The sequence below is a fragment of the Geotrypetes seraphini genome, chromosome 3 (genome assembly GCF_902459505.1).
Source record: "Geotrypetes seraphini chromosome 3, aGeoSer1.1, whole genome shotgun sequence".
In the NCBI taxonomy this organism is placed as follows: domain Eukaryota; kingdom Metazoa; phylum Chordata; class Amphibia; order Gymnophiona; family Dermophiidae; genus Geotrypetes; species Geotrypetes seraphini.
Genome location: NC_047086.1, coordinates 323,447,813 through 323,470,942, shown reverse-complemented (window position 1 = coordinate 323,470,942; position 23,130 = coordinate 323,447,813). Strand labels below are relative to the sequence as shown.

At 40.1% G+C, this 23,130-nt stretch overlaps 1 protein-coding gene across 3 annotated transcripts in view; it reads left to right on the top strand.

Moving 5' to 3' along the window:
- DZANK1 (double zinc ribbon and ankyrin repeat domains 1) overlaps positions 1-23,130 on the top strand; it is a 149,815-nt gene that overhangs the window by 15,961 nt on the left and 110,724 nt on the right. For all 3 annotated transcript variants that reach the window (XM_033937444.1, XM_033937446.1, XM_033937443.1), the window contains exons 4-7: positions 802-919; positions 10,714-10,810; positions 13,032-13,156; positions 23,014-23,110. In XM_033937444.1, coding sequence (XP_033793335.1) covers positions 802-919; positions 10,714-10,810; positions 13,032-13,156; positions 23,014-23,110 — 437 coding nt within the window. The remainder of the gene's footprint in view (positions 1-801; positions 920-10,713; positions 10,811-13,031; positions 13,157-23,013; positions 23,111-23,130) is intronic.

Genomic DNA, 23,130 nt, shown 5'->3' with positions numbered 1-23,130 from the left:
TGCACCGCCGCTTCACTTTCTTGTGATACTTTAGTAAACATGAACTTTTGTTTTTTCAGCCCCAACTTGAGCGCTTTCAACTTTTCTTGTCTCATTAATCCTTCGTAATTGTCATATTTTGATTTATGCTGCACATAGTGTCGTTTAATGTTATATAACTTATCCCAGGACAAGCAGGCAGGTATTCTCACATATGGGTGACGTCATCCGACGGAGCCCCGATGCAGTCGCCTCACAAGCAGACTTGCTTGAAGAAACTAGAAGTTTCGAGTCGCCCGCACCATGCATGCGCGAGTGCCTTCCCGCCCAGCACAGGGCGCGTCTCCTCAGTTCTTAGTTTTCTGCAGAGCCGAGAAGTCTGTCTTTGACTCTCTCCATTCGTTTTTTGCCTTGTGCCTTCTCTAGAACCGCGGTTTGTTTGATTTTTTTCTCATGAATCGCTGTTTTTTCTTTTCTTTCTTTTAATTCTTTCATTTTTAAAAAAAAAAAAATTTCTTCTGTTCGGTTTTCGGGACAGCTGACATCGGGTGGGAAGGCACCAGTGCAAGCACGGTACGGGCAGTCTCAAGACCTTCAAAAACTTTAAAGTGACTTACACTTTTGCACTGTCCATACTGAGCTCTGTGGATGATGTCGCCCATATGTAAGAATATATACCTGCTGTTGCAGGTATGTAACTGTGCTTTCTATCAAAATAAATAGATAATAACCATGTTCGATCAAGAATCCAAATAGTGGGACTTAGATATAAAAGCTGTCCCATCAGAGCCAGCACTGATGCATAGCTTTAAATTCTTTCAGTGATGGCAGAGAGAGTGGCATAGTGACAAAAGTATTCTTTGTTGCATACAAACCACCAAACATTATGTCTTCGGATGAAGATGATGAAGAGAATTTTCTACAACAACTTTCTAAAGAGGTAATCTATAACCTTTGCTAATCTGACATCTACCAGACCTGTCTATGATACAGGTCTTATAACCTTCTAAGTAAAAGTGTGAATTGTGTTTTACAAGGACTGTAGTTTAGCATTTTTCTAGTTCTATTGCAGATGTACTTGAGAGTGTTAAATTTCAAAACAGTTCAATTGTGCAAAATATATAAACATACATAACATAGTAACATAGTAGATGATAGCAGATAAAAACCCAAATGGTCCATCCAGTCTGCCCAACCTGATTCAATTTAAATTTTTTTAATTTTTTCTTCTTAGCTATTTCTGGGCAAGAATCCAAAGCTCTACCCAGTACTGTGCTTGGGTTCCAACTGCCGAAATCTCCGTCAAAACCTACTCCAAATATACAGACATAGACCATGCAAAAAAACACCTATGTGATTTTGTATGTGATTTTGTTCCTTGCTTAAATTTGTGGATAAGTGGTTATAAATAATTTTAAATAAATAAATAAACGTCCTTCTTTCATTAATTTATTAACTGAAATTTATTAACCACCTTTATGAAAAGATTTATCCAAGGTATCGTCCAGTAGGAACAGCTTGACATAAAACTTAACAATGTTGTTAACAGCATAAACAATAGTAAAATGATTGAATATAAGCGTCAATACAATTGATATTGGACAACATTTTCCATTTTTGCACTGTCAGAAACTGTAGCGAAAAGCTTCTCTTGAAAAAAGGCAGCAGCTATTTCATCTGCATTGATAGAAAAATAATTGTATGCCATATCTGTATATTTAGGCCCTGATTCTGTAAAGAGCGCCTAAGCCCTGTCTAACGCTGAGCAGAACTTAGGCATCCAAACTAAGGACTAGATTCACTAACCTGCCCGATCATGCCCAATCCGTGGCCGATCTGCGGCAGGCTGATGAATTTACCAAGGGTCAGCATGCAAATGGGGGCGATCAGAGAAACTCACCCCACTGACCACACAGATTGCTAGTGAGTGATCCTGAAGCATGCGCAGACCATCTTCTTTGTTTGTAGATGGTCTGTGTATGCCTACAGAGCTGCGAGCTGCTTTTTTTTACTTTAATACTTCGTGAGCCCATGGTTTTAACCCACTTTAAAATCCACGGGTTAAAACCACGGGCTTGCACTGCGGGGGAAGGGCAGGAGAGTAGGGGCGGCAAGACAGATTTGGGGCGCAGGGCGACAAGTCAGGGCAGAGAACAGGGCAGCGAAAGGAGAGTTGGGACAGCAAGGCAGGAGAAGTCGGGGCGGCTGAAAGGCAGGAGAAGTCGGCCGAGAGCAGGAAAGGTCTTTTTTGATCTGCAAGCCCAGTCGGTGTTCCTGAAAAAGTTTAGTGAATTGCGTCCTTCCTGCTTTGCATGCCATTTCCCCTCATTAGCATGAGCGGATCGGAATCGGATCGGCCATGAAGTTAGTGAATCGGGTCTGGGTTGCAAAGGTGTTGCAAACCGATCAGTACACGATCGGTAAGCTTTGTGACTCTAGCCCTAAGCGGTTAATGAGCCATTTAAGAATCTTAACGAGCGATAATTGGCACATGGACATCCAAATGATATGGATGTCACTTTGTAGGCGCCTCCACAATTTCATGGATGCAATTTTTATTTGGAAAACTCACGTCTAACGGAATACGCATGGGCGTGGAATGGGCGTGGTTTCAATATGAGCATCCTTTGATTCATTTGCAAGGGAGCCTGTCACCAGGAGTGGGATCCCTAGGATAGTAGACTTGGGGGTGGGTCAGTAGTGGGCAGACCTGATGGGCTATGGCCCTTATCTGCTGTCATCTTCTATGTTTCTATGTAACACTGAGTGACCCAGGTCTACTTTGAGCTTAGTTTGGGCTTCAAATAGATCTGAGTTCTGTGGAGGAACTTAGGCATAATTTGAACGTCCTTAATGCGATCTGCTAAATAGCTCTCTGGGTTTTTATTTTTGCTTTATTAAGCTCAAAATACATTTAATAAGGCACCACATAAAACAGGGCACATCAAAACAGATATATTGCATTCAAAGTCTTCTATTTTTGTGGACAAACAGCAATGCTATTTGCTAATTAGAGGAAAAGATCCATTAACTGAAGCAAAGCACATGAAAAACACAGCTTTAGGTTTCTTGCTAAAAAGATACCCTTTTTCTAACTAAACAGTACTCCAATCAGCTCATTCTTGAAAGCAAAAAAGCACATGCAAAAAATATATAGATTGCATACATAACTTCATTTGTAAAAGCTTAAAAACAGAAAAAAAACAAATACAGACCTTAGCATGGCTTCTATTAATTGCAAATGGAGGTGTGCAGCTGCACAATACTGACCTCATTCTGAGATGATCAAGGTGCACCTGCAAGGTAGAATATGTGCTGGGATTTGAACCTATGACTTCTAGAAGATGGGAACAGGGCTTTTACCCTTTGAGCCACAGCAGCTTCCACTACTATCTTTCTTCCCCACATCTGATATGATAGCTTAGGGATCTACTAAGCTATGATCTTAGGTATTTTCACCTTCACATGGCTAGGATTTCTAAGTTCTCATGGTAGGAACCCCCACACCCAAAATAAAGCGGATATGGCTCACCAGGTAAAAGCCCTGTGCTCATCTTCCATATCAGTATTTAAGCTCAAGTGCAAAGAACAAAAAATCCATTATTTTCATCGATGTTTTAGAAATACTAATTCTCAACCTTCTACCCCACTGCAAAGGAGGTCAAAATAAGTTAACAAGTCTGCCACTAGCCCAATTTCTGTACTTGAAAAGCAGCCCAGATCCTTTCCCATTTTAACTCCAATCTCCTCCTTATTGCAGTAAGTTTCTCCATCTTGGAGAACCGTTACCTGTTCTCGGTACTTCCCTTTAGGCTGATGACAACACCTCACACGTTCACCAAGGTAATGGTGGTGGTAGCTGCGTATCTCTGCAGAACAGGATTGCAGGTGCATGTTGCAATTTGCCTCTTACACACTTGGAGAGAGGGAAATAATACTGTACGTTCTCTAGGTTCAAAATGGAAATATGTGTATAATTTTGTTTTTAAAATTCCGTGGTATTCACACAGGGAAAAGAATGTGTGTACTGTTTATGCATGTTACATAAGAACATAAGAAATGCCTCTGCTGGGTCAGACCCGAGGTCCATCGTGCCCAGCAGTCCGCTCACGCGGCGGCCCAACAGGTCCAGGACCTGTGCAGTAATCTTCTATTTATACCCCTCTATCCCCATTTCCAGTAGGAATTTGTCCAATCCTTTCTTGAACCCCAGTACCGTACTCTGCCCTATTACATCCTCTGGAAGCGCATTCCAGGTGTCCACCACACGTTGGGTAAAGAGGAACTTCCTAGCATTTGTTTTGAATCTGTCTCCTATCAACTTTTCCGAATGCCCTCTTGTTCTTTTATTATTAGAAAGTTTGAAGAATCTGTCCCTCTTTACTCTCTCTATGCCCTTCATGATCCTATAAGTCTCTATCATATCCCCTCTAAGTCTCCTCTTCTCCAGGGAAAAGAGACCCAGCTTCTCCAATCTCTCAGAATATGACAGGTTTTCCATACCTTTTATCAGACGTGTCACTCTCCTCTGAACCCTCTCGACTAACGCCATATCCTTCTTAAGGTACGGCAGACCTTTAAGGGGGGGGACAGGCCTTCAGGGGAGGGGGGACCCTGGTGTAGAAGTACATGGAGGGAAGGGCGAGGGGTTCAAAGAGACATGCATATGCCGGACTTTGGGTGGGAAGAAATAATGGGTCTGAAAATAGAGGAGAGAGAGAGAGGTGATGGACATGGGTTTTAGGGAGGGAAGGAACAGAAAGGGAGAGAAGTTGGACACAAGGGATGGTGTGGAGGGGGGGATAGAGATACTGATTAGGAGGGTAGTTGGGAAAAGAAAGGGAGAGATGGTGGACCCTGGGGTGGTGGGGAAGGAGGGAGAGCTGCTGGATGAAAGGGTAGTTAAGAAAAGGTGGATCTGTGGAGGGAGACAAAAAAAGGAAAGATGCCAGACATCCAGGAGAGGGAAGGGAAATGGAAGGGGAGGACAGAGATGGCAGATGAATGGTTAGCACGGAGAAAGAAGAAAGAAGGAGACCCTGACAAGCAAGTTATCAGAAGACAACCAGAGCCTTGGACCAACAAGATTTGAAAAATAACCAGACAACAAAAAGGTAGAAAAACTCATTTTATTTTCTGTTTTGTGATTACAATATGTCAGATTTGAAATGTGTATCCTGCCAGAGCTGGTGTTAGACTGCAAACGTGAGCTAGGATTTAACAGAGAGAGGAAAAGTCCTTTTTGTTTCTTTATTTTATTTACACCACAGCGCCAGTGTGGTTAGGAGAAGCCAAAGGGGGGTGAAAAAGCTATAAAATAAACCCACCAGGATGTTTGAAAAAAACACCCAATTGGGCAGGAAAATCGAATCGATAAACCAATTCAATAGGCTGAATCGAATCGAAAATTTTTTCCCTGAATCTGGCAGCACTAGTTTGCGCTACTGTCTTAGACTTTAGGACCTGGGATTGGGGAGAGATGGCATCCTCAGTACTTTATAATGCAAGAGAAATGAGGATTTGGTCAGATTTTTGAAGGGTCTGCACTCTGCAGAAGAAAAATATTGTATAGGCCGGGGACATGAGACAGCAGGAAATGGGAACTTTTCTTCCTTCTATTTTTGTGAATGGCAAGGCTGAGGATGTCAGAGAGTTCAGTTAAAATATGTGCTTTATAAGAAAATATAATAATGTGTTTTATAAAGTTTATAACATTGCTGGCCTACCCGGTGAGGTGTTCCTAGTGGTGGTTGTGGCAGCGCGTCAATGTGTTGAGAGGAAGAGGTGATCTGGGAAATTCTGGGAAATTCTGCTGAGCAAACTCCGGGCCCATTTCCACCCCCCAGTTAATCCACTCCAATCAACTGATTCACACACTGAGTGGGTTTTTGGGTGTTGTTCCTGGGTAGTTGTTTTGGGATCTCTTCCAGTGGTTTGTCAGTATCTCCTTCTGGTCCAAGGAAGGAAACTTTGTTAACCTTACCACTGACCTACAGAATATGTTTGTAACAGCACTGCTTGTGTGGCATTAGTCTATGTAGTGATCGAAAGAAAAAACCAGACCTTTACACATTTTTGCACTATATGGTGGGTGTATGAGGAGATTCACATTTCCTGCACAGCTAAGTCCGTGTGAAGTTACCTTGTGCTGTATTTGACATCTAGCAAAGTCTCTGTTTGGAAGGAAAGATCTCAGCTTAAAAATGAAGTGGCCAGAAGTTATGGTAAAAGCAGATAGCGTAGCTGGTTTTAAGAAAGGTTTGGACAAATTCCTGGAGGAAAAGTCCATAGTCTGTTATTAAGACATGGGGGAAACATCTGCTTGCCCTGGATCGGTAGCATGGAATGTTGCTATTCTTTGGGTTTTGACCAGTGTAGCGGGGCCGGTACCTGGGTTCCAAATAGGCCCGAGCTCCCGCTCACATTAGCGCTGCTCCGACGTGCTTCCCTTGAAGGAAGGAAGTCCTGCTGTCAGACATTCACTTATAGGCAGGTAATAAAAAAACACAAAGAGTCAAAGTTTTCCTTTTTCCTGCAACATCCACTTTATTCAGTGGTAAAGGGTAAGAGTTGACCTACAATCAGTCCAGGCTCAAAACCCCAAAAATCAAACCATATCAGCAAAATCAGATTAGTGCTAATCAAAAGAAGGTCCCAGCTTTAGCCTTTCCTCATGAAGACTGGGTGAGTCCAATACAAAAAAACAAAACAGAGCATAAGAAGTGAAACTGCGTTTGTCTTTACATCCAGACAGAATCAATGTTTCAACACATTTACAAATGTTCTGTGCACAAGCCTTCAGATAGTCAGGCTTGTCCCCAGCCAACTCAGCAGTAGTTGGTGGGGGGAGGGGAGTAAGCGAATCCACATATAAGATTCTGAATTTCAGAATGCCACTAATGGCCCCACTAACCCAACCTGTTGGACTGTGGATTCTCCCCACAATACTTCCCTCACACCCTCTCAGGCAGTAACAGTTCTAGCCAGCTTGATCTGGCTGGAAAATTTAAACCACACAAAAAAAAAAACGTTTCTCTTTTTTTTTTTTTCCTTTTCTTCCTGCTTCACCCTAAGCAGGGCAATCCCATTCAGCACAAGTCTTAAACAACTTATAAAAGAAAGCACTCTTTCTAAGCAGTTCCAAACATACACAGTGGGCTAACAAACCCCAAACTTCCCAGCCTGGCCACTTAGCTGCACTCCATTAAGGTGTCTTCAGGCAGACTGGGAGTTTCCAAGAACTCCATAGGTTCTACTGCTGCTGGCTGGTTGTCAGAAAGTTCACAGTCTGGCTCCTGCATTTCACAGTCCTGGGACTCAGGAGCCCAGCCGGGAGAGACCTTCTCTGGGGCTGGCCCCGGGTAAACTGCCTTTCTTTTTCCCAAAGCAGCTTCTAATGTACTCAGGTGAATACGCCCTGCCCTTGGAAGGGGAGGAGTTACCTGCACAATCTGCCTGGCTTTCTTTGGGACTTTACTTATTCCCTTCAGCTGTGAGTTGCTATAGGGAGAGAGATTCTTCTGGGGCTGTTGTGGGCCGTTCTGCTCACATTCCTCTCCTCCCCAGAGATCAGTCAAACCTGCATCCCAGGGAAAACCAGCTTTTTCCTTAACTCTGGTCACAATCCTATCCCCGTGATCTGCTCTCTGGATTACAGGGCAGGGTTTTACTAAGACCTGGCCCGGTAAAGGCAGAGCACCCGGGATAGGATTGTGACACCAGGTACTAGTGACCTGGATTGGCTTCCATGAGAATGGGTTACTGGGCATGATGGACCATTGGTCTGACCCAGTTAGGCTATTCTTATGTTATGTTCTCATCTGTAGGGGCCTTTGTTTTCACTTCTTATTTTATTGTATTTTTTTTCTGAGAACTTATCAGTGTTTTTTATAATGGGAACAAAAATGGAAGAGAATTAATGTGTGTGGAATAGGGGGGTAACTAATTTCTTCAGCTAAATAATTCAGTCCACCTCAACCAGACATAGGAGAACTCACACACCATTCACACACCCTCCAACCAAAAACGTCAAAAGAAAAAAACAGTTTGACAACCTCCTAGCCATTCGAGCTGCAACACTCGACCCCCAACTCTACAACCTATTGACCTCGACCAAAAACCACAAAACCTTCAAAAAAGAAATAAAAACCCTTCTATTCAAAAACACATAAAACCGAACTAACACAATCAGAACTGTCCCAAGCATCACCTGCAACTACTCCATATGTACTTCTGATGTCATGACAATTCAGACATAATTTATGTTATGTTATGTTATGTTTGGAATAATGGTTACATATATGAGGTTCAATAAAAGAAAATTTTCACTTCCTGTTTCTATTATGACCATTTATTCAGTTTCATGGTTATTACAAAAAATATTTTTTTACATGGGGGGGGTGTCAAAAAATTATGGGCCCCGGGTGCCACATACCCTAGGTACGCCACTGGTTGTACCTCGAGTTTGTGCTCCCCACATGTAATACTTTACATTTCTCAATGTTGAACTTCATCTGCCATTTCGCCGCCCATTCTTCTAGTTTGTTCAAGTCCCTTTGCAATTCTTCGCAGTCCTCTGTAGTCCGAGCTCCATTAAATAGTTTGGTGTTGTCCGCAAATTTTATTATCTCGCACTTCGTCCCTGTTTCTAGATCATTTATGAAGATATTAAATAGCAGCGGCCCGAACACTGAGCCCTGCGGGACACCACTCGTGACCCTCCTCCAGTCGGAGTAGTGACCCTTCACTCCTACCCTTTGTTTTCTACCCTCCAACCAGTTTCTGATCCATCTATGTACGTCTCCTTCCACCCCATGGTTCTTCAGTTTCCGGAGTAGACGTTCATGGGGCACCTTGTCAAAGGCTTTTTGGAAATCTAGATATATGATGTCTATGGGGTCTCCTTTGTCCATCCATTCTAACATTACTACCTAAAAGGAATCACATGCCCTCTAATTATTAGCAGCTTTAATAGGTTTATTCTATTACTTCTCTTGCAGCAGACTAATTTTTGGGACTCCATGCATTTCATAAGAGTTACTGTATGCTTTATTATTATTAGACTTAATATATTGTCTTTCAAAGCAAATTGCAATAGCAAATAAACAAAAAAGGGACTCCATTAAAATGATAGGATAGCACACAACAGATAGGAACAAAACTCAATAACAAAGTTTCAAGTTTCAAGTTTTATTTATATTTGATTAATCGCTTAATTAAATTATTTCTAAGCGAGTTACAGTTTGTAAATAAACATGATATTAAAACAGTAAATAACATAAAATATTAAAAATTTAACAATTTATACATTAAGTTTAAAAAAAAAAAAAAAAAAAAGAGGATAAAACATGTTAGTAAAATATAAAATTACGAATTATATATTATGAGGTACAAAGATCATAGAATTACAGAAATTTCAACTTAACAATTATATACTAAAATAATAATTCAATAATATAACGGATCTTGACATTTAAAAAGAGCACATGATTAATTTTAAATGTTAAAAGCGTCTTTAAATAAAAAGCATTTTAAATTATTTTTGAAATCGTTTAAGTTATTTATTTCTCTTAAGTGTAAAGGTAAAGAGTTCCAGAGTTGAGGTGCTACTACAGAAAACATATCCTGACGGCGGGTTCCAATGATTTTTAAAGAAGGAATAGTTAGAAGCTTGTGGTTGTTTGAACGCAAAGAACGTGAGGAATTATAGGGGATAAGTAATTTGTTTATGAATTGGGGTTCATTGGTGTCTAAGGTTTTGAAAGTTAACAATAGAATTTTATAGGTAATCCGATGATTGACAGGAAGCTAGTGTGATTTAATCAAGAAAGGAGTCACATGGTCATATTTTTTTCCTTTATAGATGAGCTTAATGGCGGTATTTTGTATGATTTGTAAGCGTTTTTTTTTTCTTTTTGGGTAATGTTTAAGAAAAGAGAGTTACAATAGTCAAGTTTAGAAATGATCAAAGAATGAAGTAGAATGTTTAGCGATTTAGGTTCTAAAAATTTTGAGATTGATCGAATCAATCGAAGTCTATAAAAACATGATTTAACAATGTTATTTAAATGTTCATGGTAGGAAAAATTGTTATCAATAGTGATACCAAGTATTTTTAACGAGGATACAATCTCTATAGAGACATTGTTAAGAGTAAAGGGCATTTGCAAATTAATTCCTTGTTTCCATGTGAATATCATAGCTTTAGTTTTTTGGATATTGAGGGCCAACATATTTGTAGTGAGCCATTGTTGGACTTTTTCAAGTTTTAAATTAATTTGTTGTATTTCTTCTTTGTTTTCAGGATCTATAGGGTGTATAATTTGTATGTCATCGGCATAACTAAAAGTGGTAAATCCTATTGATTGGCATAGTGTTAGCAGTGGAGATAAGAAAATATTGAATAATAATGGTGATAAGATGGATCCTTGTGAGATTCCATAATTAAGAGAGTATGATTTAGAATTAGAGTTATGGAAAGTAACTGTCGAAGAGTGATTGGATAAGAATGATTTAAACCAGTCAAATATTTGATCACAGATTCCAAAGCAGAAGAATCAAACATTAACATATATAAAACAGTCACAACAGGTCAGGGCAAACAGATATACTAAAAACTAATGAGAAGGAGAAAGATAACCAGATCACAACACTGCCATCATGCTGCAGAAGAAAAGGCCTCGCAAAAGAGAGATGTTTTCAGAACAGACTTAAATCTTACTCTGTTTCCCTTAGGATCTGGAAGAAAGCATGTCTCCTGCCAAAGAGAAAAAGAAAGACCTAAATGAGGAAAGCAAGTCTGATTGGAATGTGACATCTCAAACCTTTCAAGGTACAGTTAAGATATTTGCCTTTCACAATGGCCAGAGCCAGAGGAAAGGAAACGCTAGGTAGGTGACCGCACAGGGGAACCAACCCATCTTATCAGTGAGCAGAGCACCAGTGCTCCACCATATCACAGCTACGTATAATAGCAGGAGCTGTCTGAAGTCCCTCATGTGGCAGCTTGCTCATTGCCATATCATTGGAGGGGAACCCCAGTCAAATATCCAGTTAAGGAGCCCTGCACCCCATTACCATCTTTATTCTTGCCTCTTGAATGTCCAGGGCATCAATAGCACTAGCACTAGCAGCCCAGAAGCAGGCCTGATCAGAATTGACTGTAGGATCAATAAGTTGTTAACAATGTTTGGTGTTCTCTCATTCTAATTTTAGGGTCTCTCATTTTGGACTACAGAATGAGAAACCCTTAAATCAGAATGAGAGAATACCAGGTTTTTTTGTGTGTATGCATGGACTTTTGTGCAGCTGCTGTCCATTCAGATCTCCTTGGTCTATTTTTGTCTGTGCTTTCACTTGTGTTCTCCCCCCACCCCCCAATTCTTCTTCACAGTGTTTTTCCGTAGCCACCATCTTTATGCCAACCAGATTCAAAAGGTTTTCCCGTGGGCAGGAGATGGCAGCTTCAGACACCCACTGTAAGTGCTTTTGCTGTGTTGAACTGGATCACAATGTCGTAAAATATAGGACATTTTAAAATGAAGGACCTCCAGTTATTGACTTACATGGCACCCTCCCCCATACACAAGAAGAGAGAGACTAGGAGGGAAGCAGACACCACTGAACTCTTGGGGCTAGATCCTTATCCAAAGAGGAGAAAATAGCCGTATGAGGCATTCTTTAGGGAAGAAAACGAAACTGGAGGCGATGGTGTAGGGTTGTTCAGCACAAGCGGCAACCACACTACTACAAAGGCTGCTATTGGAAAGGCCTGATCAGTCCACAATGTCTAAGCTGAAAGCCATGACAGAGATCTCACTCTACACTGAGGAAAAAAACTGTGAATCCCTAATTCAAGAGACTTGATATAGAAAATATCCTCTGTCCAAGGAAAGCCCTCAGTACAGAAACAGTGGTAATCTATGCAGGAATCTGCCTCTGTGCAGTAAAAAGAACACCCAACAGAGGAAAACATTTGGTACTGGAAAAAGTGTGCAAGCAAGTAAGCCTAGTTCTTGAAGTATTGCACTGTCAAGTAAAGGATCGGCACCAGAAGCACTCTCAGCATATGAGGCATTCAGAATCTCAGCTCCCATGTCTTCATTGACCATAAGAGTAAGAAAGTTGGCCTAAGGGCATATGAACTTTGAGAAGTGCATGAGTGAAAATCTTTTTTGTAGAAAAGTTAAATGAGATAGTTGACCTCATGAATGATCATAGCTTTACTCTACAAACTCTTTCCTCTCTACCTTGGCAAATCCACCCACCACATGAAAGAGACTGTTTTTTCTTTAAAGAAGGCAGTTCTTGTAAAGGTCAAGCTAACATCAGTGCTTGAGACAAAGGCAGGTGTAGCAGTTTCAAAGGACTTTGTACTAGTAGGATGACCTATGGTCCAGCCTTTAGTCCAACAAAAGACATTTTTTTGAGGGAATGTCACTGGATTTTCTACCACCTTTCTCCATTATTTCAGAAGATAACTTGTCCCTGGTAATAAAGGATAAATAGGTACTAAAAATAAAATCACAGAAAATTGTCTACATTTCTCTCAAATTCTGTTAGATCTTCCAGTTCAACATGGTAATCTGCCTATGTGGTTAGTTTCTCCCATACCTTTATGACTTCTCTTTGCCCCCTCTGTTGAAAACTACAGCATTCAACACTGGATCATATTAAAACATATCAATATGCATTATGATTGGGTTGATTTTAAGATGGTGTAAGACACAGGTGTAATTATTGAATTAGGGGGGTAGTTTTCAACTTGGGTTACTGTTAAGATGGTCTGTTTTACCATAACTTGTGCTATTTTAGTACTGGTCCCATTTTTTTCAGTGAGACCTATTTACTAATAACCAGGGGTAACAGTAAAATAACCCATCATAACAGTAGCCCATATTAATAACTTTCCCCCTTAATCTTTCCTGAATTAGACTGGGGGGGGAAACCTTGGCTATTAAGCAATAAATTGTAAAATTGTGCTCTCTAGACAGATGAAATGTATATTGAAATAAAGGATACTGACTTTTTATATATTGTGCACATAATTTTAGATGTAGAGGTTGATGGATGGATAAGCCACAGAGTTTTAAAAAGTCCACGGTTCTTAGAAAGTCGTTTGGGAGCGCCAACTCATAGGGAGGGTCCAGCTTCAGTGCTGCAGTTTCAGCAGTCAGAGGTAAGAGAAGCTTTTTGGGGGCAGGTCCATTTGCTCTAACTGAGCAGTAATGAATGTTTGGTCACTGCTGCATGGTGGCACTGCATGATTGGCTTAGTACTGGATCTGATGAAACACCTGGTCAATTCTAAATGGTACTTTTAAATTAATACATTTGTTCAGTACCATTACACCAATGGTCAGTGGCACTGAATATACTGCTGCCACAGCAATCCATTTATTTTAATCTAAATATATAAGGCGCAATTCTATAACTGGGTTGCACAAGTTGGGTGTACTAACATTAACATGAACATAATGCCATGCACTGAGCACCAATCAGCCTCCTGCCTGTATAGGTTGCAGAGCCCCGATGCAGGCATAATCTAATTATTCAGTTGTTATTGACATAGGGGGCATAAGATGAAGAGGCACTTGATTGGCACTTAATTGGTATTGGTATTAATTTGGATTTATGCATGCATCTGCCCATGTACTATTTCATAACGCATGCCTAAAGTATCTCGCAAACAACCCAAAAGGGGACATGGCTATAGGAGGGGCAAGGTCAGGTCAGGGGCATCCCAGATATTTAGACACAGTGTCATAGAATACCAGAGTAACCCTTCTGTTACATCTACACAGGAATCAGTACATTAGGTGATCAATTCATTGCCGCGAACCAGTTTTGCAGAAGTGTGTCTATCACAGCTTTCAGCACCTCCCTCATTCCCAGTGGAGTGGAATGCCCCCTTCAGTTTTTCCTTTTCCAAGCGAACTGCACAGAGATGTTTGTTATCTGCTCTGCTTAGTGTTTCTGATCTGCTCTGCTTAGTTTTTCTTATTTTCAGTTATTAGTTTGTTTTTTTCTGAGGCTTCCCCATATTTGGGAATTCTCTGCCTAGGAAAGGGCGTAGATTCCATGGAATCAGACTGCAGCTCGCAGGGCAAACCTTCGGGTGGACCTGTGGAGCCAGCCTGCTGTGTGCCACTTTAGGTCTCAGAGTCTATTTCCCCGGGAGCCAGCTCGCCTTTTGAAATTTTATCAGAGGCTTGAGTGTAGGCTGTGGCCACCCTGAGTAAGAACCCTCGGGGTATCAGGGAACCGGCTTCAAAGCTGTGCTTCGAGGTTCTGTGGGGATAGTGATCTTGGTCAGAGTTGGATTGACTGGAAGCCCAAAAATTTCTATGTTTGGAGTTGTTTCTATGAAGTTCTGAAGCAGAAAGTCCTTTCCTTTCCCTTAAGCTGCAAAGAAAGCTGCCAGGCAGGCACCTTTACAGAACTGTAAGTACAGCCCCATTATTTTCCAGGGGAAAATGGGGGGAGGGTTAAAAGAATTCATTTTTTGAGGGTTTCTGGGGTCAGGGTTCAGGTCCCCCACCTCCAAACCTCCTATTTCAATGTTTTTTGTTTTTCAATAAAGTCTTCTCAGGCCATTTTTGGCGCACATTTTCTGGCGACAGCCATCTTGGATTTTAAACGATCTTTTTTTTCTGAAGCCTCTATCTGCCTCAAGACCCATCGATTTTTACTAAAATCAAAAGGGATAGACTCCTCAGGGTGTTTTACACCATTTCTTGTCAAGTTTGTACCGGATGGCCCATTCCCACTGTTATCAAACCTGTCCCTGCTGGAATCAAATCTGTCCCTGCCTATCCCCACTGCAATTAAATCTGTCTCCGCAAGTAATCTCTTCTGTCCCCATAAACTTCAGAAGTAGTTATTTCATTTAATTATGCTACTAAATTGGAGGCTCTGGTAGAGACCCATTTACAAATAAGCAAAGACACTATTAATTTGGAAATATTAATCGGGAAGAATACATTCTTTGTAAATATGGTCTCTGCCAGAGCCTCTAATGTAAATATAAAATATAAATACTCCAGCTGGTGAGGACCCTCAAGCTATGTCAGCTTAAGTCTTCCTCTGAAGGTGGCCAAAAATCCCTTTTACCAAATCTGGCAGGCAGCAGCAGCGTCCCTAAAGTCACAGATGCTGGCACCTCAGTGGCTCAAGGATGCTGCCAGTGACTGCTATGCTTGGTAGAATTTTATTTATTTATTTATTTCAATTTGTAATCCATCCTCCCCGAAGCTCAGAACAGGTTACATCAGGACATTCACAGTGCAGACATTATACAAAAGTGGGGACATGACAGGTCTTAGAGAAGTGGGTACAATGGGAAAAAATTTGTTGTAATTTCACAGAGACTAAGGGCTCCTTATACTAAGGTGCGCTAGTGTTTTTAGCGCGCGCTACAATGCCGCGCACATGAACCCTGTGCTAAATGGAAAATGCTTAAGTAAGCTCTATGGAGGCATTAGCGTGTAGTGCGTGCGGCAATGCAGCGCACGCTAAAACCTCTAGCACACCTTAGTAAAAGGATCCCTAAGTTTGAGATTGATCATTAAATACAGGGGCACCAAGGTGGGTTACAGAAAGGGGGAGGCAGTCTGTCAGAGTCTGTTTAGATGAAAAGAATGGTCTTTGCTGCTTGTCGCAGTTCAGCTGAAACGTATGGTCTTCACTGCTCTCTGGCATGTCATCAGTGAGTTCTGAGATCTTATCTGATTAGGCAACTGGTTCCAGAGCTGAGGGATGAAGTAACTGTATGAGCGTTTCTGGGTCGTTTCTATCTGGAGGGATTTTCCATGGGGGATGCGCAGTCATCTTTCCACGGTTGAGCGAAGAGGGCGATTGGGGGTGTACTGGTGTAGTTTGGAAGCTATGTATGTAGGGGTTATGTTGTGGAAGGGAGTTCTTGTCACCTTTGGAGGAGGTCCTCATCTAGCGGTGCTTGGAGATCCCCACCAGCTACAGCAAGGGTCAGCCAGTACTTCAACACTGGAGAAATAAAACCAGAAATGCATTTCCTCTTCTGTTGAACACAATACAAAGATATTTATTTATTTAATTTTTTTCTATCCCATTCTCCCCAACTTGCTTAGAACGGGTTACAGGTTAACATACATAATATACAGTTAACTGGTTACAATTTGTCATAGTTACAATACAATTTTTTATTCTAACTCGACACAAACTAGCAATCTAATACCAATATACATAGTATATAGTTTACAGGTTATAATTTGCCATAATTATAGTCAAAGATATTTTAATATAAATTTTTATCCTAACGTGACACATACTGAAGATCCAGTAATAATATATATTTCTCGGTAATCCATCTACAGTAGGCAGGGGAGTTAGGTGACGAGGTATGTTTTTATTGCTTTCTTAAAGTTCAGGAGTCTTTTAAGGGATCCGATCTGTGGGGGCAGTTGATTCCAAGTATAATGTCCTTCTTTCTCTTTCCTGTCTTTCTCTTCTGACAGTGTGACCAAAATACGACAGTCGTAACTTTATCATTTGGGCTTTGAGTGACATAACCGGTTTAATCTCTTCCAGAATCAATTTGTTAGTTCTTCTGGCTGTCCACGGCACGCATAAAATCCTTCTCCAGCACCAAAGCTCATTCTTCTTTATGTTTATCTCCTTGAATTAGAACAGACAGGAGAATTGATGTCCGAATGCCCTTTCTCCAACTTGCAGACTGTATTACTCACTGCTATGCCCTGTTTCAGGTTGCCACAATTGAACATTAGGTAAGGACCATGGAATCATTTATTGATTACCTTCACTTTGTGCTTGTTGAAGAAATCTGCAGAGCCAATGCTTTGTCCTCGATCCATTCCTTTCCTTCTCACTACTGCCTGTTCCAAAGAAATCATTCCTTACGTCTGATGGTGCTATAAGAACTTTTCATATAATAGTCAGCTTCTTCTTCATCACTGGGTTTATCTGGAAAAACTTCATTTAAGACCAAGAAGAGGCAACACTTTACTAAAGATTGCCCACTAGTATGGCTGATTTCAACCTGCTCTCTATGGAGATCCCCTGTTACAGGTAAGCATCTTTACATAGAAAAAATGAAGGCAGATAAAGACCACATGGCCTATCTAGAAACATAGAAAATGACAGCAGAAAAGGGCTACAGCTCATCAAGTCTGCCCACTCTGCTTACCCACCCCGCGAAACCATTCCATCTACTATCCCTTCCTCTTCCTTAGAGATCCAATGTACTGGTCCAAAGCTTTATTGAATTCAAATGCACTTTCCAAGCATTCACCACCCTTTCCTCTGAAAACATATTTTCTGAGGTTACTTCTGAATCTATCCCCGTTCTCCTTCATCTTATGCCACCTAAGTCTTGCTCCTCTTCCATGTACAAAAGTTCTTCACCCCCTAAATTATACCATTCCCTCAAGTTTTTACAGCCCAAATGCATAACCTTGCATTTCATAGCACTAAATCTTAGCTGCGATTTCAGACCATTTCTCAAGCTCATGTTAACCACACCATGAGGGGTGTCATCCACAAAGAAGCAAATCTTACCAGCAAAATGACCATCTGATATTTGTACCCAGTCATTCAGTAAGTCACTTAGCCCTACCTTGCCTTATGAGCCCACCTAATTGTGAAATGCTCAGATAGCTGTGCTGATGGGTGGTATATCGAATACAAAGGAAACTTGTTAATCAACAAGCAAAAAAACCCAACAACAAAAAACCCATCAAGAGACTTCAGGTTTGGAATAGCAAGTGACTCTTTATTACACCGTCTTGGCACAGTTTGAAGGAAACTCACCACAGTGTCAATTTGTTGAATATTATTTGCTTATTGAAAGGGCAACATAGATTAATCCCTGACGCAAGCACAGTTGCTGAAACATGGTCTGTGTCAGGCCTTGTAATAAAAGATTCACTTGCTTTTTCAACCCTGATGCTTTTTGTTTCTTTTTTTGCTTATTATTATTGTGTACTTAACAACATGAGAATTGCCATACTGGGACAGACTGAAGGTACATCAAGCCCAGTATCCTGTTTCCAACAGTGGCCAACCTAGGTCCCAAGTCTCTAGCAAGTAGTAAAACAGATTAAGGGGATTGAGGGATACGGATAGAAGTAGTGATAGGTTTTTTTAGGATGAGGCAGGAACCACTTGACAGGTCATGGACCTGATGGGCCGCCGCGGGTGCGGACCGCTGGGCGCGATGGACCTCTGGTCTGACCCGGTAGAGGCAACTTCTTATATTCTTATGTTCTTATGTTGCTTATCCTAGGAATAAGCATTGGATTTCCCCAAGTCATCTCAGTAATGGCCCATGGAATTCTCTTTTAGGAAAATACAAACCTTTTCTAAACCCCGCTAAGCTAACTGATTTCACCACATTCTCTAGCAACAAATTCCAGAATGTAATTACACATTGTATGAAGAAATATTTTCTCCAGTTTGTTTTAAATCTACTACTTAGTAGCTTCATTGCATGCCCCCTAGTCCTAGTATTTTTGGAAAGAGTAAACAAGCAAGTCATATCTACCCTTTCCACTCCACTCAGTATTTTATATACTTTTCTCATATCACCCCTGAGCCTTCTCTTCTCCAAACTGAAGAGCCCTAGCTGCTTTAGCCTTTCCTCATAGGGAAGTCATCCCATCTCTTTTATCATTTTCATCGCCCTTCTCTGTACCTTTTCTTTTTTTTTTTTTTTTTAATTTTATTTATTGAATTTTTCAATTTTTACAATAGTTGAAATTCAAGTGATATAATTAATTACTATATATCATTGTATCTATCATTAATACAACTTAATTTATAATCAGTATATATTATATATAATCAAAAGTTATACATCCCTCCCCTTTTTCCAATTAATGATTCTAAAAATTATACATATCCCACCCCTTTTCTATATAAGTATTATAATTGTGCTAAGAAATCTAATCATTAGAATAATTAGTCAATGGTTGCCAAATTTTATTGAAATTATGAATGTTCCCGTGTTGTAATGCTATTACTTTTTCCATTTTGTATATATGACAGACAGAGTTCCACCAGAACGTATAATTTAATTTGGTATAGTCTTTCCAATTCTGAGTTATTTGTTGCATGGCGACTCCTGTCAATATTAATAGTAGTTTATTATTGTTTACTGAGATCGGACTCTGAGTTCTCATTGCAGTTCCAAATAATACAGTGTCATATGAGAGTCCTACATGATTTTCTAGTAATTTGTTAATTTGGGGCCAAATCATATTCCAAAAGGCATTTACACAGGGACAAAAAAAAATTAGATGATCTAACGTCCCTATTTCTAATTTACAATGCCAGCATCTATTGGATCTAGTATTATCTATCTTTTGCAAGCGCGTAGGGGTCCATAACACTCTATGTAATAAAAACATCCATGTTTGACTCATAGATGCTGACTTTGTAGATCTTAATCTCCAGGACCAAAATCGTGGCCATTGAGACGCAGAAATTGTCTGTCCAATCTCAATACTCCAAATATCCCTAAGACCAGTTTTCTTTTTTTATTTAAAAATCCATATATCAATTTGTACCATTTTGCGGCTTGGTGACCCAAGAAATCCGCCTGGAAACATAAAACCTGCAGACTATATTGAGTATTAAGATTTTTCCATTCAGGGAACCCTACCTGAATGGCCTGCTTCAATTGCATCCATTTAAAATATTGTGATTTATTTAAGCCAAATTTATTTTGCAATTGTGAAAAACTAAGCAGTGAACCTTCTGAAATGACATCATTTAATGTTCGTATACCTGCACTTATCCATTGTTTCCAGACGATCTTAAATCCGCCAATTTTGATCCTGGAGTTTACCCAAATAGATTGATTTAGTGATTTACAAATTGGATCTGGTGATAGGTTATTTATATATCTTAATGTTTTCCAAGTGTCGCTAGTGCTTAGAGCTATCAATTCTATGTAAACGTGTAGGGGTCCATAAAGCTCTATGTAAAATAAAAAACCAAGTTTGTCTCATAGATGCTGACAGTGTACATCTTATCCTCCAAGACCAAAGTCATGGCCATTGAGATGCATTAATCTGATGCTTAATCTCAATGCTCCAAATATCTCTAAGACCATTTTTTTAATGTACGAATCCAGATATCAATTTATACCACCTTGCGGCTTGGTGATCCATGGAATCTATCTGAAAACATAAGAATTCTATACTATGATAATTATTAAGATTTTTCCATTCAGGGAACCCTACCTGAATGGCCTGCTTCAATTGCATCCATCTGAAATATTGTGATTTATTTAAACCAAATTTATTTTGCAATTGTGAAAATTCAAGCAGTTTATCTTTATTTATTACATCTTCTAAAATCCGAATTCCAGCAATCATCCAATGTTTCCAGATAATTTTAAAACCGCCAACTTTGATCTTTGGATTGAGCCATATTGTTTGAGTCGTTGATTTAGTTATTGGAATAGGAGTTAGATTACTTATAGATTTTATAATTTTCCAAGTATCAACCAATATTTTGTGATCCTTATATAACCTTGGCATTTGAATACTGATAACATGACTCAGACGTAAGGGAAACATTAATCTCCATTCTAACCAGAACCGGGGACACGATAAAGCAGGAAATGGGAACTTTTCTTCCTTCTATTTTTGTGAATGGCAAGGCTGAGGATGTCAGAGAGTTCAGTTAAAATATGTGCTTTATAAGAAAATATAATAATGTGTTTTATAAAGTTTATAACATTGCTGGCCTACCCGGTGAGGTGTTCCTAGTGGTGGTGGTGGCAGCGCGTCAATGTGTTGAGAGGAAGAGGTGATCTGGGAAATTCTGGGAAATTCTGCTGAGCAAACTCCGGGCCCATTTCCACCCCCCAGTTAGTCCACTCCACTCAACTGATTCACACACTGAGTGGGTTTTTGGGTGTTGTTCCTGGGTAGTTGTTTTGGGATCTCTTCCAGTGGTTTGTCAGTATCTCCTTCTGGTCCAAGGAAGGAAACTTTGTTAACCTTACCACTGACCTACAGAATATGTTTGTAACAGCACTGCTTGTGTGGCATTAGTCTATGTAGTGATCGAAAGAAAAAACCAGACCTTTACACATTTTTGCACTATATGGTGGGTGTATGAGGAGATTCACATTTCCTGCACAGCTAAGTCCGTGTGAAGTTACCTTGTGCTGTATTTGACATCTAGCAAAGTCTCTGTTTGGAAGGAAAGATCTCAGCTTAAAAATGAAGTGGCCAGAAGTTATGGTAAAAGCAGATAGCGTAGCTGGTTTTAAGAAAGGTTTGGACAAATTCCTGGAGGAAAAGTCCATAGTCTGTTATTAAGACATGGGGGAAACATCTGCTTGCCCTGGATCGGTAGCATGGAATGTTGCTACTCTTTGGGTTTTGACCAGGTACTAGTGACCTGGATTGGTTTCCATGAGAATGGGTTACTGGACATGATGGACCATTGGTCTGACCCAGTTAGGCTATTCTTATGTTATGTTCTCATCTGTAGGGGCCTTTGTTTTCACTTCTTATTTTAATGTATTTTTTTCTGAGAACTTATCAGTGTTTTTTATAATGGGAACAAAAATGGAAGAGAATTAATGTGTGTGGAATGGGGGGGTAACTAATTTCTTCAGCTAAATAATTCAGTCCACCTCAACCAGACATAGGAGAACTCACGCACCATTCACACACCCTCCAACCAAAACGTCAAAAGAAAAAAACAGTTTGACAACCTCCTAGCCATTCGAGCTGCAACATTCGACCCCCAACTCTACAACCTATTGACCTCGACCAAAAACCACAAAACCTTCAAAAAAGAAATAAAAACCCTTCTATTCAAAAACACATAAAACCGAACTAACACAATCAGAACTGTCCCAAGCATCACCTGCAACTACTCCATATGTACTTCTGATGTCATGACAATTCAGACATAATTTATGTTATGTTATGTTATGTTTGGAATAATGGTTACATATATGAGGTTCAATAAAAGAAAATTTTCACTTCCTGTTTCTATTATGACCATTTATTCAGTTTCATGGTTATTACAAAAAATATTTTTTTACATGGGGGGGGTGTCAAAAAATTATGGGCCTCGGGTGCCACATACCCTAGGTACGCCACTGGTTGTACCTCGAGTTTGTGCTCCCCACATGTAATACTTTACATTTCTCAATGTTGAACTTCATCTGCCATTTCGCCGCCCATTCTTCTAGTTTGTTCAAGTCCCTTTGCAATTCTTCGCAGTCCTCTGTAGTCCGAGCTCCATTAAATAGTTTGGTGTCGTCCGCAAATTTTATTATCTCGCACTTCGTCCCTGTTTCTAGATCATTTATGAAGATATTAAATAGCAGTGGCCCGAACACCGAGCCCTGCGGGACACCACTCGTGACCCTCCTCCAGTCGGAGTAGTGACCCTTCACTCCTACCCTTTGTTTTCTACCCTCCAACCAGTTTCTGATCCATCTATGTACGTCTCCTTCCACCCCATGGTTCTTCAGTTTCCGGAGTAGACGTTCATGGGGCACCTTGTCAAAGGCTTTTTGGAAATCTAGATATATGATGTCTATGGGGTCTCCTTTGTCCATCCATTCTAACATTACTACCTAAAAGGAATCACATGCCCTCTAATTATTAGCAGCTTTAATAGGTTTATTCTATTACTTCTCTTGCAGCAGACTAATTTTTGGGACTCCATGCATTTCATAAGAGTTACTGTATGCTTTATTATTATTAGACTTAATATATTGTCTTTCAAAGCAAATTGCAATAGCAAATAAACAAAAAAGGGACTCCATTAAAATGATAGGATAGCACACAACAGATAGGAACAAAACTCAATAACAAAGCAGAAGAATCAAACATTAACATATATAAAACAGTCACAACAGGTCAGGGCAAACAGATATACTAAAAACTAATGAGAAGGAGAAAGATAACCAGATCACAACACTGCCATCATGCTGCAGAAGAAAAGGCCTCGCAAAAGAGAGATGTTTTCAGAACAGACTTAAATCTTACTCTGTTTCCCTTAGGATCTGGAAGAAAGCATGTCTCCTGCCAAAGAGAAAAAGAAAGACCTAAATGAGGAAAGCAAGTCTGATTGGAATGTGACATCTCAAACCTTTCAAGGTACAGTTAAGATATTTGCC